This window comes from Eutrigla gurnardus, assembly GCF_963514095.1.
Source record: "Eutrigla gurnardus genome assembly, chromosome: 20".
Taxonomy (NCBI): Eukaryota; Metazoa; Chordata; class Actinopteri; order Perciformes; family Triglidae; genus Eutrigla; species Eutrigla gurnardus.
This window is the reverse complement of record NC_139931.1, coordinates 17,110,704-17,126,166: the sequence shown is the minus strand read 5'-3', so window position 1 is coordinate 17,126,166 and position 15,463 is coordinate 17,110,704. Positions and strand designations below refer to the sequence as shown.

General features: G+C 45.3%; 1 protein-coding gene across 14 annotated transcripts in view; it reads right to left on the bottom strand.

Annotated features, from left to right (window-relative positions):
• nfixb (nuclear factor I/Xb) overlaps nt 1-11,155 on the bottom strand; it is a 144,498-nt gene extending 133,343 nt beyond the window's left edge. For all 14 annotated transcript variants that reach the window (XM_084037999.1, XM_084038004.1, XM_084038000.1 and 11 more), the window contains exon 1: nt 11,073-11,155. In XM_084037999.1, coding sequence (XP_083894125.1) covers nt 11,073-11,150 — 78 coding nt within the window. In that variant the 5' untranslated portion in view covers nt 11,151-11,155. The remainder of the gene's footprint in view (nt 1-11,072) is intronic.
• Between the last annotated feature and the right edge of the window lie 4,308 nt (nt 11,156-15,463).

Here is a 15,463-nt window from a genome sequence, read left to right as displayed (position 1 = left end):
GACTAAAGTTTCATGACAGCGGGTCACATTTTCCTTTTTGCTTTCCAGCATCAATAAACCTGTTGTGCATCCCATACAGAGCATCAGCCTGACTCTGATTGACAGATGCCTCCAGTGCATTCTGACAGAACTAACATGCAACTGAAATATTTGGCCCAATTTCACAATATAGCCTTCCCTTTAAAAAGAAAACAGGAAAAAAAAAAAACGAGGTGAGTTGCTGCTTTAAGTAGGAGAATAACAAGTCGATATAATCCCATGCGAGGCCTGTCCTGAATTCTGTATCATTTTTACTGATGAGCTTCTTGGGCAGCTGCCACGTCAGCGAGGATGCTCGTAAACAAATAATTATTCATACTAATACTCTTCCATATTCATGTGCAAATAAGATCCCCTTCCTGGTATCTGAGCAGCTCTGAGGTTGTACGTGGGAGGTTCACCTAACTATTGCCTGACTTGACTCATTTCATGCCAAAAATAAATAAATAAATAAGAAAAAAAAGGATCTATAAGGGTCAAGGATGTGCGAGCTTTCAATCATAATTCTGTATAAAACAGACTTCTGATTACTCATGTTGAAAGCTGCAAGAGCTGCATTCAAATGCGTGTTTTCACAACCTCACAGGGAATGGATTTGCCAATCTCAACACATATGCTCTCTCGGAGCAAATGAGGATAAAACGGGGGAACTTTTTCTGAGAAAATCCCAAATAAAATCTCAAAGTGTTGCTGAATGAAAGAAAGCTGGACGTGAGCACATCAGTCACCGCAAACGTTAACGCCGTGATGTCACAGGATTTCTCTGAATTGCACAAATAAATCACCTGCGTAACGAAGCAATTGGTTTAAACCGCCGTGCGTAATTACGCACAAATCAAATAGGCGCATAATTGGATGCTGGCGTAAAGAATAAGTTCCATCCTCCTGTAGCCAAGTTTCCAAACTCTGTTAAACTTCGCCTTTAGGTGGGATCCGTGCTCTTCGCATGTCACCGCGCGTAACCTTTACAATAAACCGTGTGGAGCCTCCTGATTAGCCGCAAACACTGTATGATATGCGATAACGTGTATCATATACGTGGCTATAAATAGTACCGGGCAGGCCCACATCAGAGGTTCACGCTCTCCATGTGGATAAGGCGGGCACAAGGCAGTGGCGGTGCACTGAGGGGGCTTGACACTGATTTGGCCACAAGGTTGGAAACACATTTTGGCAACGTGTTGTGCAACTCATTTTTTTTTTTTAAATAGGGCGTATTATAATATTTCCTCAGATCATTTTAAATATACACATAAACATCTTCAGCAAGACGAACTCTCACTTTTAAAAATAAACCGTGGCGGGGAGCATAGGTGGAAGAACTTGGCACGCTCGTCGGTGACTGTTACGCATTAGCTAAACAAGTAAACAGTAACACACACACACACACACACACACACACATACATACACAAACAGAATTATAAGTGGGCAACTCAGCCCGCTAAACTTTAAAGGTATGTCTGTGTATCATTAAATCTAAATGAATCTGAAAGCTGACTGCATAAATGAGCAAATTATTGGTTTACATAGCACGTACCATTGTGGTGCAGGGAAATGTGCCAACACTCTCAAAGACCCATTTTCCACTCTGAAAAGTTCGGCTTCCAAAAAAAAAAAAAAAAAAAAAGTGTGTGGGAGAGAGCAAACGGCTCGGTTTCTTTCAGCTGGGCCTTAGACCGGAAGCAAAAGAGCCCTAATACGCGGCCTGTTGCCCGGTTAACATTTTTCTTTTTGGTAGTTTGTAGTCAACTCCTCTCAGTCAAGGCGAAACGGGACAGAGCCGTATAATCCAAGCCGTCTACTTCTTCATGCGGGGTGTTTATGTTCGGCTTCACCTCGTGATATTTCCATGAAAACCGTCAGATCAGCGCGCGCTGCTCTCTCTCCCCCCTCTCTCTCTCTATCTCTCCCCCTCTCTCTCTCTCTCTCTCCAGTCTGTCCCGGTACCGTAATGTCCCGCCCGCGTCTCCGCGCTCTGCGCCACCGACGCAGTCACCGTCTGAGCCCCGAGTGACAGAGCAGGAGTCCCGGCTCGCGCACCGACAGTAAGTAGCTCGCGCTCTCTCTTTGCTTACGCGCTCGCCAAAATCAGCTGTTGCTCCCGCGGAGGGGACGATCGCCGCGCGCTTCCCCCCTCGTGCATGCTCCCGGCTTCGCTGCTATAAAAACCGTCCCTACTCGGTGCCTTCCTCCTCCCTCCCCCCCTCGCTCTCCTCCCCCTCCCCTCCTCCCCTCTCCACACCTGTTCCTCAGTGTCCGGACAAAGTTGCGGAGGAAGCGGCGACAAAGCTCAGCATGTGGGCAGCGAGTCGGTGAGGCTGCAGCGGGGACTTGGTGGGGCCGATGCCAGCCGGGGACTGCCTGGAGGCTGAACACAATAATAACAAGGAGGTGAAATGTCCCCCTCCCCCCTAAAAAAAAGAGATAAAATCCAAACGCTGGAAGTGAGAAACACAGCAGCGTGCTGCAGCGAGGGGACGCGCGGGGGTCCTGCGGCCGCGGCCGGAGGAGCGGAGCGGCAGAGCTGGTGAATTATTAATAACCAGAGCGGTTCGCAGTCTGTCGTGTTCAGTGAGTAACCAGGGCGGCAGCTGGGGGTTTAGAGGAATTAAATACGGGCTCAGAGTAAACCATGGACGCAGGGGATTAGTAGCTCTCACCGGCAAAAAAAGTGTAGGGGCAGCTCGGGGCCGAGAGGACAGAGAGGGCGGGAGGGGGAGGGAGGGAGGGAGGGATGGTGCCTTATGATAAACCCGAATAGTTTCAGAGTGGAATACAGTATAAACTTTTTATTCAGACTAAATCTGACCCCCCGACAAAAACATACAATTCAAGCAAAATAAATATTGTATTTTAAGGAGGTAAAACGGAGCGTTCAAATCTCTATATTATATATTACTTTTATTTATTATTTGTATTATTATTATTGGACAGACCTGTGTTATGTCCACGTGGTGGGAATAATATGAGATGTTCCACTAGCTGTTAAGCCTTATTTTGGAAAGCACCTTTGTATTTGCCACATTCACGCACGGCCAGTCCGAGTGGACCAGAGTCAGGCCTCACAGGTCCCGGTCCCGGTCCCGGTCCCGTTCCGTTCAGCCTCTTGTTTATTTGCACACAAATGAGGCAAAAAATAAACAACGCAACAACATTTATCCACCACAAACAAAGAACCACATTCAGATAAAACAGATGCCTTCAAGAAAAAAAGGAAAATTGCACCAATCAATACCACCGTGGCGTTTTCTGGGCCGTTATGGGAAACGGAAGTGCGCATCTGCAGACGTCATCGCAATTAAAAAAAAAAAAGATGACGAGCATCGTCAGAATTGATTCCACCTGCCATCCATTTAGTGCGTGTTGGTTCAACTCGATCACTTTAAATGAGAAGCTGGAGGACATGTTTCAAATCAAATAGAACACTGAAATATTTTTGGGATTTGTGGACCAAAAAACAGGCCTCATAATGTTGTTAATACAAATTAATTTTGAATTCTTGCATTTCTATACAGCAATATGTTCAACAAGCACAATCATATGACCTTTTCATGTAAACCTGTTAATTAACACCCAATTAAATACATCAGTGTTTTAAATTAGCACGACTCAATTTTTAAAAACATTTTTACAAAGAAGATGAGTCGTTTCTTTAAGTCCATTTAAAATAATATATTTTCCACTATAAAATACACTATGACAAATGATTAGTTTAGGCCTCAATCATTTTTTGTATTAAAAATAAGCTAAACATAACTAAAATGGGTGACAGTGAGGGTAAATGTGTTGAGATAATATTTTTGTGGATTTTGTGAAAACAATGAAAAAATAATAATAAAATCCTCATGAAGATTAATCCAATTTATCCTTTTTTATTCAAATGTTTATTATATATTTTTTATTTTGTTATGATTTTTTTGCAATACATTTAAGGCCTAAATTCTGTCTGATTTCATTCATTCATGGTGTTTTATGAAAAGTGTGTGTGGCCTCTTCACGTGAGGCCTGCAGGACGACAGACAGTCTTCAGCTGTCTTTGGGCCACAAAACCTGTTCAAGGCACGTGCACTCATATTATATCCTTGTCTTTTATTATCATTTTAATCGTTATTGTTATTATTCAGGCTGTCAACCTGCACGGGAATTTAACAGCGCGTTTCTGTATAAAACACGAAGGCTGGTAAATGTGACGTCAACGTCATATGAAAAAGGTGCGCGAGACACCCTCACGTGTTTTCCACACCTCCGCCCGTTGATTCGTTTTATTAGAGCCATGACCTGTTTGACCTTAGCTTTGCTCGACTTTTTCCAACTTATTTGAACTTAAATGTGACGTGAACGCATCATTGCGTCGTATTAATCTGCTTGGAGGCGTTTCAAAATGCTCGGAATTTATTCTAGTGAATGAATTCAACGTGTGATTCATAAAAAGGTGGCGATGTTATTAACAGAGGGACGTACATTCGTTTTGGATCTCTGATGAAGGCGTCGATCTGGGCCGCGAGGTCCGGCAGCGTCTCCAAAACCTCCAAACGCGCTCTTGACCGCTCGTGCCGCGCGCACACATCTCCATATTCCGCTGTCTAAAAGTTCCCTCCGGGTTTGCACCTTTTTGGAGCGCGTCTCCCCGGAGGTTCACACAACAGTCCGCTAGGCAACGGTCCCGGCGAGGAATGCTGACCTTGGCGCGGCCAGTGGAACCGGCCATTCTCTCCTCTCTCTGGGCTTTTTTTATTTTCATGAAGACGCATTTGACCCGCTGCGCTGACTTGCAGGAGGAACACGTCCCACACAATGCTATTAAAGTTACCACAAAGACACCGCGTGCACCTGCGATTACAAAACGAGTTAAATAATGACGTCACGTCAAATGGTGGGAGAAGAAGAAGTGTTGAGGCCTTTTACACACAATACAACCCTCTGTTACTTCAGTAAATCTAGCATCAAAAATACCCATTTAGCAACAGAAACGCCTCTTATATTGTTTATAATAATGCATTAAAGTGCTTTTTTTATTTGTGCAATGTAACATAAAGGAGAATTGGCACAGTAAGAGCAGATGGAGAGTTGGACGGCGTTAGACAAATACAACAGTTTGTGTTGACGTGGCTGGTTGAGTCTGGTAGTGTTTGTGACACATAAGATTAGGTGTGGGGATGAGAAACTAAAGTGGGGAGAATAATGGTTCATAAAAAGTCATGATAATGATGAAAATGAAGGATGTGGGTGTTTTTTTTCCTTTAAAAAAAATAATAATTCAACTTTTTTTCCCTTTCCACCACTTTTCTCCTGTGTGAACTCTCCGTCTGAGCAGGCCAATCGTTATCCTCATTATTTTATGTTGGTGAATCATTTCCACCTCGGGGTGAGGAAGTCAAGCCCCCCCCCAGCCGGCCAAGTCTACGCATTAAAAAGTGCATTTTAAAGTTCCATCTGATTGCAGTGCAATGAAGTAAAAATATATAGAGAATAAAATGAAGTAGAAGTACCTCAAAATTGTACATAAGTGCGGTGCGTGAGTAAACAGTGCATTCCACGATTCAAACTGAGGTCAACGTACGTTCCCGTTACTGCACAAGTAGAGCGATAAGATCGGCGACCGCAGACCAAACAGGAAGTGCACGACTGCGACGTCCTAACAGGCCGAGATATGAAGTTTATTACGTACGTCGTATGGTTCTGTCGGTGTTCAGATATTCATCTCACTCGTTCTAAAGCTCTCTCAAAGCTCCGGAGACACCTTTTGATATGAAAATGTACCACTCTTTACCGACACCACCTTTTTCAAAACAACTTGTGATGTTGAAACGCTTCCGTATCTCGCGGCGTATAGACTCCTTCATCTGAGAGAGTCGGAGAATCCCGGAGGGCCTTTGAAATACAGGTTGAAGCTTAATTAGAAGCCGTACTTAATTACCAAAAGACCCCTGAGAGAGAGAGAGAGAGAGAGAGAGAGAGAGAGAGAGAGAGAGAGAGCGAGAGAGAGAGAATGTCAAGGTAGGAGAAGAAGTCTCTTACTTCAAATATGAGTTTGGGTTTGTTTCGAAATAAATCTGCCATTTTGAGAGCATCCTCCCTCCTGCTCTCGGTGGTATTAGCATGATCGCTGAACGCACCTGCAGGCTGAGTGCTGAGATTAGCAACACCTGATGGAGAAGGGTGATTGGCGGAGCCTCGGGCCTCGCTAGCTGCTGATTGGCTCATTAGAAACCTGGCTAACTGATGCTGAGCAGAGTGTGAGTGTGTGTGTGTATCTCTCAGGGTATCCCACACTCCCCTGCCCTTATCAGGCAGCTCCACGGCACCGCTAGAGGAGTGCTCTCAGGAGGGCCGGCCTACCAGCGCCGCGCTTATCTTCTACCGGCAAGGAGGGTTTATAGGTTTCTGATGAACTCATGTTTGCATGTTGCTGCTGAATGAGACGGGAAGAGAGAGCCGGGGTGTCGTTGTAAACTAATGTGTGGATGACACGTAACATGATACGTTACAAAGCACCAAACTTTCCCAAAAAGCGTCCAGATCCAGATCAAATTGCAGGATTTGTCATCGGTTTGGGTCCAGCCGGTGGAACCAGAGTGTCATGGTCTGCCGGGGGGGAGGGCAACGAGGGGGAGGCAGTAAAGAGAAGAGTATGGTCCACCCCCCCCCCCCCCCCCCCACACACACACACACACACACTCTCCCACCTTCTCTCACACCCCATAGGAGAAAACGAGGCCGCTGTAATCTCTTTTCCTGGCTCTCAATGAAAGACCCGAGGACGAGCCACCAGAGCCCTGGTCCGCTTCGATCCGCTGCCCCTCACCCCCGCTGTCTATCTCCTCGTCCCCCCTCTCTTCCTCTCCCTCTGCTCTCGTTCCCGCTCTTCATCATCTTCCCCGCAGTCGCACTTCATCATCCAGGCTTCGTCGTTTCTCACACCTCCGCTTGGCCTTTTTTCAGATCTACGTCATGCGCCTGCTTCTCTTTTGTGTTCCCCGTCTTTGGTCGTCGTTAGCGACGCGGCTCTCTCTGTTTTCAGTCCGCCGGACGGTCGGTCTGCCACTTTGGTCCAGACCGCCGCTATGAAATCCATGACATTCGTGCTCCCCAGAGGGTGAATCCTACGGACTCAACCCTGTCACCTACAAAATGACGTTCCCACACAACCAATCCAAAGTTTGAGGAGCATCGTTGTCCTTTAGAAACCGCCAACCGTGTACTGACTTGTTTTGGACTGATATCATAACTGATGTCATTTATTTTAAGGACAACTTGGATGCTAGTATTTCAGATACTGTTCATCTTGTGATTATATTCATACTTACTACTCCCTCCCACACTGGGCTCATGTTTAATTTGATTTTACTTTAAATCACTGAAATTCTTTACACTGAACAGCAAGGCTAAAAAACTCTCCATTTCTCTCAAATGTTTCCTTATAGTGTTCATCATTTACAATTTTTCACCTTGTTGACTTTATTCCCTTATTCATTCTATTAAATAAATGTAAAAACATAAATAATAGACTACATTATAAATGACAGTGTCAGTTTTAAACATGTGGTTGTAAATTGAAAAAAAATGTTTTTTAAATGTAACATAACTACTTGGTTAGGGTTCGTAAAAACATCATGTTTTGGCTTAAATTGACTGTTTTCTATGGTATTGAAATAATGGACGTAAAATCAAGTGGACGTTGATGTTTGGACACAAACAGCGGTCTCCTGGGTGAAGGTCTTGACCTCCCATCATAAGAAACATTATTCACAGTTCGTTTCACTAGGATTCCTGGCTTTTCATCACAATGAGATGACATTTGTACTTGGAGAGAAATAGCTCAACGAATGTCGGAATGGTTGCCGTGACATTTTCTACACCGTTCAAGCTCCTCTTGGGATAAATTGCCACGACTTTGACGACCCTGTGCTGACTTTTTCTCCACCGTCACATCAAAAGGCAAAACTAACGACATTCCCAGCATCCGTCTAATGTTAGCGCGCTAACATGCTAATCTAAGATTTCCTGCCAACGTCTTCATAGATGTTTGACTGCAGATTTCAAGCAAAGCCCCCAAAGAACAAAATGTTCCCATCTTGTTTCCTAAATTTCCAGTCCCTTCTCCCCTTTTCCTTCCTGACTTCCTCCCAAGCCCGCCTCCCCTCGCTCCCTCTTTCACACCTCTGAGGTTGTGTGTGTGTGTGTGTGTGTGTGTGTGGGGGGGGGGGGGGTCATTTTATGGATCCCTGCCATCAGTCTGGTCCTCCTCCCCTCCATCCGTCTGCCTCCATGTCCCATACTCTCCCATCACGTTTCCCTGACTCACCCTATCCGTGCTTCCTCCTTCCTTTCCTCCCTCCGTCCTCACCCAACCATCACTTTTTCTTTTTTTTTTGGATGGGTGGAGTCTCCTCTGTGGTGCCATTTTCTGTTTCGTAGAACATACAAGGGAACATGAATATTCATGACTAATCCACTCTGCGCCCCCCCCCCCCCCCCCCTCCTCCTCCAAACCCACCATCACCACCCAGCCCAACTCGGCCCTGCCGTCGGAGGCAACACTTGGTGGTGGCACATGGCGAGACAGCTGTTGCGAACCAAGCCAGGCATCTGTGCAGCGGGAGCATACGAGGAAAAGAGAGGGAGAGGGAGAAAGCGAGCAAGAGGCGCTGTTCGAGGCAGATAAAGAGACGGATAAATGTGGAGAGAGAGAGAGAGTAAGGTTGGTACGGGACGGGCAGTGGTTGAGGGGGCATCTGGGTAAGGGCGAGCCAGGACAGACAGAAGGAACGGGGGCGGTGGCAGGGTCATCTGGGTGAAAAGGAAAGGGGACGAGCCAGACGGAGGGAATTGGGCACTGATGGGAGGGTCTGTCTGGGGACGGAGAGGGAGACAGATTGAAAAAAGATGGGAGAGGGTGAGACAGGGAGGGAGGGAGAAGGGAGGCGTCTGCACAGAAGAGACAAAAACCTGTAAAGGGACGATGGAGGGACATCACACCTGACTTGCTTGTGTAGTATTTAAAAAAAAGCCGATAAATCTGAGGGTTTACAAACACACATCAGTTCCCACCAACCGAAGAAACGCCTCACAAGCTACTCAAAAAACTTAATACAGAAATCTGGGAATTTAAAATAATCAACACACATTCTAAAACACCTTATAAAACGGCTACATTTTAAGATATTTTGCCTAAAAATAAAAGTAGAATCCACTTTAAAAAAAAAACAAAAAACGAAAATGAAACTTCATCTATCTTCATCTCTTTAAATGGCAAGAAATACAGCCACGGACATGGCCACGCTAAACGGGTGGTAAGGGCTTCAGATGATTACAGAAAAGAAAGTAAATGTATAGATTACACACAAAAACTTTTTTTTTTTAAATGTTTCTAAATTTTTGGCCTTTTTTCCACTAAAATATGAATGCTGTCATATCATCAGGCCAGTTAAAATCCTTCAAATGAGACAATCACCGTGGCAACAAGGGGACTCCACCAATTCTCCACCTGAAGTTCATGTTAAAAATAGTGTGAGTGTGTCTTTGGTAAAAGTCCATGAAGTCTGGGAAAATTAATATCTAAGTCATTACAAACCAGAGGAGGCATGGGGTTTGACAGAAGTAAGCATTTAGGGGGCGGTTGGATGAAAGATAATATCCAGGTGGATTATGGGAATTATACCAATTGATCCATACTAGGGGATTAAAGTCTGAATATGGGCCTGATTTTGAGCCTTTCTTTTTCTCTAAATATGCTTTTTAAAAGGCCCCTCAATTCCATGAAAGAGCAATGCAATTGTGGGAGTAGCCCTTTAAATCAGTTGATTTGGGCTCCTTGCCTTTGCCTCAGAACAAATTCAGCAAATCTATCAAGGGGGTGAAACCAAACACGAAATAGAGATCTGATTGGGTTGTTCATTTAATTCTAAATCTAATAATTCCACAGAATTGGAGCTGAGACACGATGAGATGCTCCTTTGCCAGCCTGTATGCCTCTCTCTGCACCCTGTAGCACCCCGTGACCCCTCCTCCTGCATCCCTGCATGGGGCCCCAATGCTGGCTGCCATCCCCCCCTCCCCCCTCTCTCCCACCCACCCAGGGTCCAGCCCATGCCCTACATAGCGGCGAGCGCAGCAGGCTGGCGCTGAGACGAGCCCTCGGGTTTACAAACTGTGTCAGGCCTCGAGACGCCTCTGTGATCGACACGGAAACGCCACATGAGGGGAAATGATAAAGAGACTGCTATCAAGAGACCCGGAATGATTGATGTTGTCAATATGTGAAATCTGGAATAAATTAACTCTCTGATCTGATCCAAACTCTGGATGTTTGTGTCGAAAGAGAAAAGCTGAAGGTCAGAAGCCGACAGACAGCAGCTGCAGCTTTTTTCTCTCTTTTTTTTATACACATAATACAAGTTGAAGTCAGTGGATTTGCAGTTAGAATGCAAATACAAGTCAAAAAGTAAAAGTATCTGAAGTGACTGTACTACAGGTAAGGGTTAAATAAAGTCAGGGGGGGGGGGGGGAGCACATGTTGCCCCAGAAGTGCATCACGGCCTTAATACATTCAGAATCATTTCCTCGAGTGGCAAAAACACGCTTTAATTAAAACCCCTTTTCCTCCGGGATAAGCCCTAGATATCTTTGATGGAGTCAATCACCCAAATTATCCTGTGATCAGAATTCAGGAAGAAGTGCATTTTGGGGGGGGGGGGAGTATCTCCATCAAGCCTGAAGACATTTCCCAAATGCAAATATATCGTAAAACAAACGCCACCGCCACCGCCATCGCTTCATTCAAGCGTTGAAAGAAGTGAGCTGCGGCGGTTGGCTTCCTTTTGGCCTCAGCCGCCAAAACACCGCGAACAAGTCACCTCGGAAGCACAGCGTGGAAACATGCAACGTGCACAAACGCGTAGACATCATGGCGCGAGGGATATTTCACCTAAAAACAAAAATGGAGCACAACCCCCCCCCCCCCTGCAAAAACACAACCCAAAACAAGACAGACGGATGGATCGATACAGAATGAGGGAGCATCCGTCCTACCATCCACCACGACCTGGCAGAGAAGTCATAACACAGCTGCCACCTGAGCCCGGGGTCACTCTGCCTCTCCCACGCCATTCCACACACCGCCACGCCAGAATCCTCTTCCTGGACTGCTGATAAATATATAAATATATTAAAAATAAAAAACCCACACGGATGGAGTCACCAATCAGGAGCTATCCGTTACCGGGATGCTGCTGCGGTGTGAGTGATAGAGAGGGGGTGTGTATGTGTGGGTATATACTGTATGTATGCCTCTGGTGTGTGTGTGTGTGTGTGTGTGTGTTTGGAGGGAGTCAGGGACACAGCAAACGCCACAGAGCCCCTCTCCAAGCAGCTGTGCCTCTCGCCTCGCCAGTCCAACGGCCCCGGCTGCTGCCATGTGCCGACGTGGCCGAGCCACCAACACTGCACACGTCCGAGGCGCACGCCAGAGTGTTTGCACGGAACGCTAACGGAAGGTTAACGGCGGCGTCTTCGCGGCGTCCTCGACGACTCAGGAGTCGTGCGTGGCGGGGTCGGTGACGTCTGTCGGCTGTGCTGTGTGCTGATACAGACGCTCCAGGAGGCCGCGGGCCAAGCTCTGATGTCTGAGCCAGCCTACTGAAGGGCTTCTCTCGACATGGCGGCTGGAAAACAAAGCTCGCTATTTGTGCTGCTTATATCGACTTGATACGTTAAATCAGGTCAATTCAAAGAATATTCAAATAGAATATAAATGTAAGCCTTTCAGGCTACCTGGAAGGGACACTTTTCTGGGTGGCACAAAGAGGCCATGTTGGAGTTTTTGTTATTAATAAATATATATATAGTCTTGAAACAAATTATTCTACACAAGAATTCCTGACAATGTCTAAAGTTGCTGGTGTATTTAATTGTATTTGTCTATTTAATAATGGACGATCACAGTTTTCCCACTAAAGATTTATAGCATCAAATGTTAGCATTCAGGCGGAGCTACAGAGGATGAACGTGGCAAATGAAAAATCAAGTGGAATACTTTGTTTAGTAGTTTGTGGTTAATGTTCGCATGGTAGAATATATAATGAAAAACTAAAGAATATCTGATCGTGATTCACGTTGTCGGAGCCCCTGTGGAACAACTTGGTAGTGTTTCTGAGAAGCAGCGTCCCTTTAGAAAACCTCCCATTTTACCGCAGCGCGTCTGAACTCAAGGACTTTCTGGTGAACCTGAATGATTCTGTGATTTTGGCAGAATTAAACATTAAGAATGACTATATAGCCAATCGTCTCACCGAAGGTCTTGTTTACCTGTCTGTAGGTCAACGAGAGGCTCCAGCATTAGGTTTTTGTAAGGTAGGAACATTATGTATGACATTTGTCAATGAAGATAAAGTTTCATTAAAGCTGCAGCGATCATCACCGCTCCAGTTTGACGTTTGCACTGGCTTCCTGTCTGACTGTTGGTTTTAAAGCGCTGAACAGTTTTGATCCATTTCCTCCAGACCTCTCAGATGGTCTGGGATGTCTCTGCGTACCATCCCCAGACTCCAAACTAAACTACTCCTTGCCTAAATCAAGGCTTAAGACAATTCCGTTTGCCACCGTCTTTTACGAGCAGAGATCAGCGGCTCTAAAACTCACTGCCAGTGGGTCGGTCCATAAAAGTAGCAGTGGGGATTAAAAGTTACAAGAAGAGAAAGGGAATGCAATTGTAGTCCTCCGGCTGTGGGTGGAGCTTCTGGAGGGCAGTATATTCTAATGAGCCTCATGTGACATAGGAAGGGGATCCAAATCAGAATGGCTCATTGAATCACATGTGTTCTGGTCCAGGCAGCCCACAATAAACTAACTGCCTTCTTTCTCTGTCTGTGTGTCGGTCGGCCAGTATGAGAATATGTGTAATAGCAGACGACATCATTGTAATCAGTGAGTGAAAAGTATGTAAACAACCCAAAAATGTTGGCATTGTCTGTTCCTGAAAGCCACGGAGACATTTAACAGGAACGCTTGTTTTTGTTTGGTTTTTCGGAATGTGGATATTTTTGCATTTGGGCAGAGCAAGTGACGTACGTATTTAAAGCGTTATTAAAGGATTAAAGGAGTATTAAAATCACGAAAGTCCACTAGGGCCAGTGGGAAGGGTGGTCTATGTCAAACAAACACAGGACTTTCACCCAGAAGACCGCGGTTTGTGTCCCGTATAAAACCAAAGGTAAACGTTGAATTTATAGTCATTACGTAACTTTAAATAAGAGTCTGGTGCGGGCGGTGTTTTTTTTTACGTTGTAGCGGTACGTTGTGTGGTTACGTTGTAGGATTACATTGTAGGGTTAGGTTGTAGCACTAAGTTGTAAGGTTACATTGTAGGGTTACATTGTAGGGTTACATTGTAGCGTTATGTTATAGCATTATCTTATAGCATTATGTTATAGAATTACGTTGTAGCGGTATGTTATAGCGTTATGTTATAGCGTTATGTTATAGCGTTATGTTATAGCGTTATGTTATAGCGGTATATTATAGCGTTGCGTTGTAGCGTTATGTTGTAGCATTACATTGTAGCATTACATTGTAGAGTTACGTTGTAGCGTGACGTAGTAGCGTGACGTTGTAGCGTGACGTTGTAGCGTGACGTTGTAGCGTGATGTTGTAGCGGTATGTTATACGGTTATGTTGTAGGGTTACGTTGTAGGGTTACATTTTTGGGTTGCATTGTAGTATTACATTGTAGTATTACATTTTAGCGTTTTGTTGTAGCGTTACACTGTAGCATTACGCTGTAGCATTACGTTGTAGCGTTACATTGTAGTGTTACCTTGTAGTGTTACGTTGTAGCGTTAAGTTGTAGCGGTATGTTGTAGCGTTGCATTGGAGGGTTAGGTTGTAGCGTTACGTTGTAGTGTTACCTTGTAGTGTTACCTTGTAGTGTTACGTTGTAGCGTTAAGTTGTAGCGGTATGTTGTAGCGTTGCATTGGAGGGTTAGGTTGTAGCGTTACGTTGTAGGGTTAAATTGTAACGGTATGTTTTAGCGATACGTTGTAGCGGTACGTTGTAGGGTTACGTTAAACCCAGCAGTCCTAACTCTAACCAATCGTTTCACAGTGTAAACCACGTGGTATTTTCCGTTTCTGCAAGCGTGAGAAACATAAACATAAAATGTATTTTATGTTCAGAAATGTGGACACACAACGTATCCCATGGTTCTACATTGTTTCTGGTGACTGGTTTCATGTAAAACAACAGAATTGTGGAGCTGTGTAAATAATGCAGCTGAGGTGTGTTTCACAGTAAACGCATACCAGACCGAGATAAAGGATCAGTATAAAAGGTTCTTGTGAATTAAAGACCACTTGGGGGAACGTTATGATAACAAGATTTCTGGAAAGAGGGAAATAAACAAAAGAAAACACCTGGAAATGTTTGTGAAAATGTTTTTTCCCCCACAGTTATATCAACCCCCCCCCACAGAGTAATGTATTCACCCAATGTTCTCTTGGGTTGCCATGTTTTTCTGCTCCACTATGGATTCAATGTGCATTCTGTGGTTAGCTGTATAGATCAACAGCAAGTCTACAAGTCATCTCTTACTATGGCCACCTGCGCTAAAAATGATAAAACAAAACAAAGAAACCCCCCAAAAAAAGTTCCACCAAATGGTTTTCAGGGCGGCTCACAACAACAAGCACAACGTTCCTCTCCTCCCCACTCTGTGCATGCAAACCAGAGGGAAATCTGTTGCTGATGAACGTAATAAAAACAAACGAAGGTCATTTTCTTCTGCGGTATAAACAGTTAGTCATTTCACATGAGGAGAGCATTATTGTGGATTTTATTTAGTCATGCTTATTATAGAAAATAAAAAGAAATGTCTGAGAGTAAAATTGGGTTTGGCCTTTTGTTTGGAGCTCCGTGCTCAATCCAATGGAACGGCAGATTTTATCTGATGCATCGCGTCTATTTGATCCGTCCGCCTGTCTTTGCCTGTCTGCCGTCTCTGTCTGTCTGTGTCTCTCCGTCGCTGTCTCACCCACCTGCCGGCCCCGTCTCACGTCAGAAGCTGTGTGTTTACGTATGGCTTCATTAACAGGCGCCGACAGCTTGTGAAGGAGAGCGCCATTAACGTCGCTTGTATTCCCAAGTGGTGCTCCCCGCGCTCCCCGTCTCCATGTTTACGCGCGTGGTCGGGTGGCCGCCGCGAAGGGGATTGTGGGACGAGTGGCAATTACGGGGCCAGTCGTAGCGCGGTAGCCTGCTCGACGGGCCACGCTTGGCATGGATCCCCCTTTTAAAGGAATTTAAAAGCACTAGACGGGGCTCCATTGTGTGACCCTCCATCTCTTTGCCTCCTCCTCCTCCATCCACCCCGTTTTAATATCGCCAGGCCTCAGCGGGACCGAAAGCACAGGGACTGGGCGCCATGCCT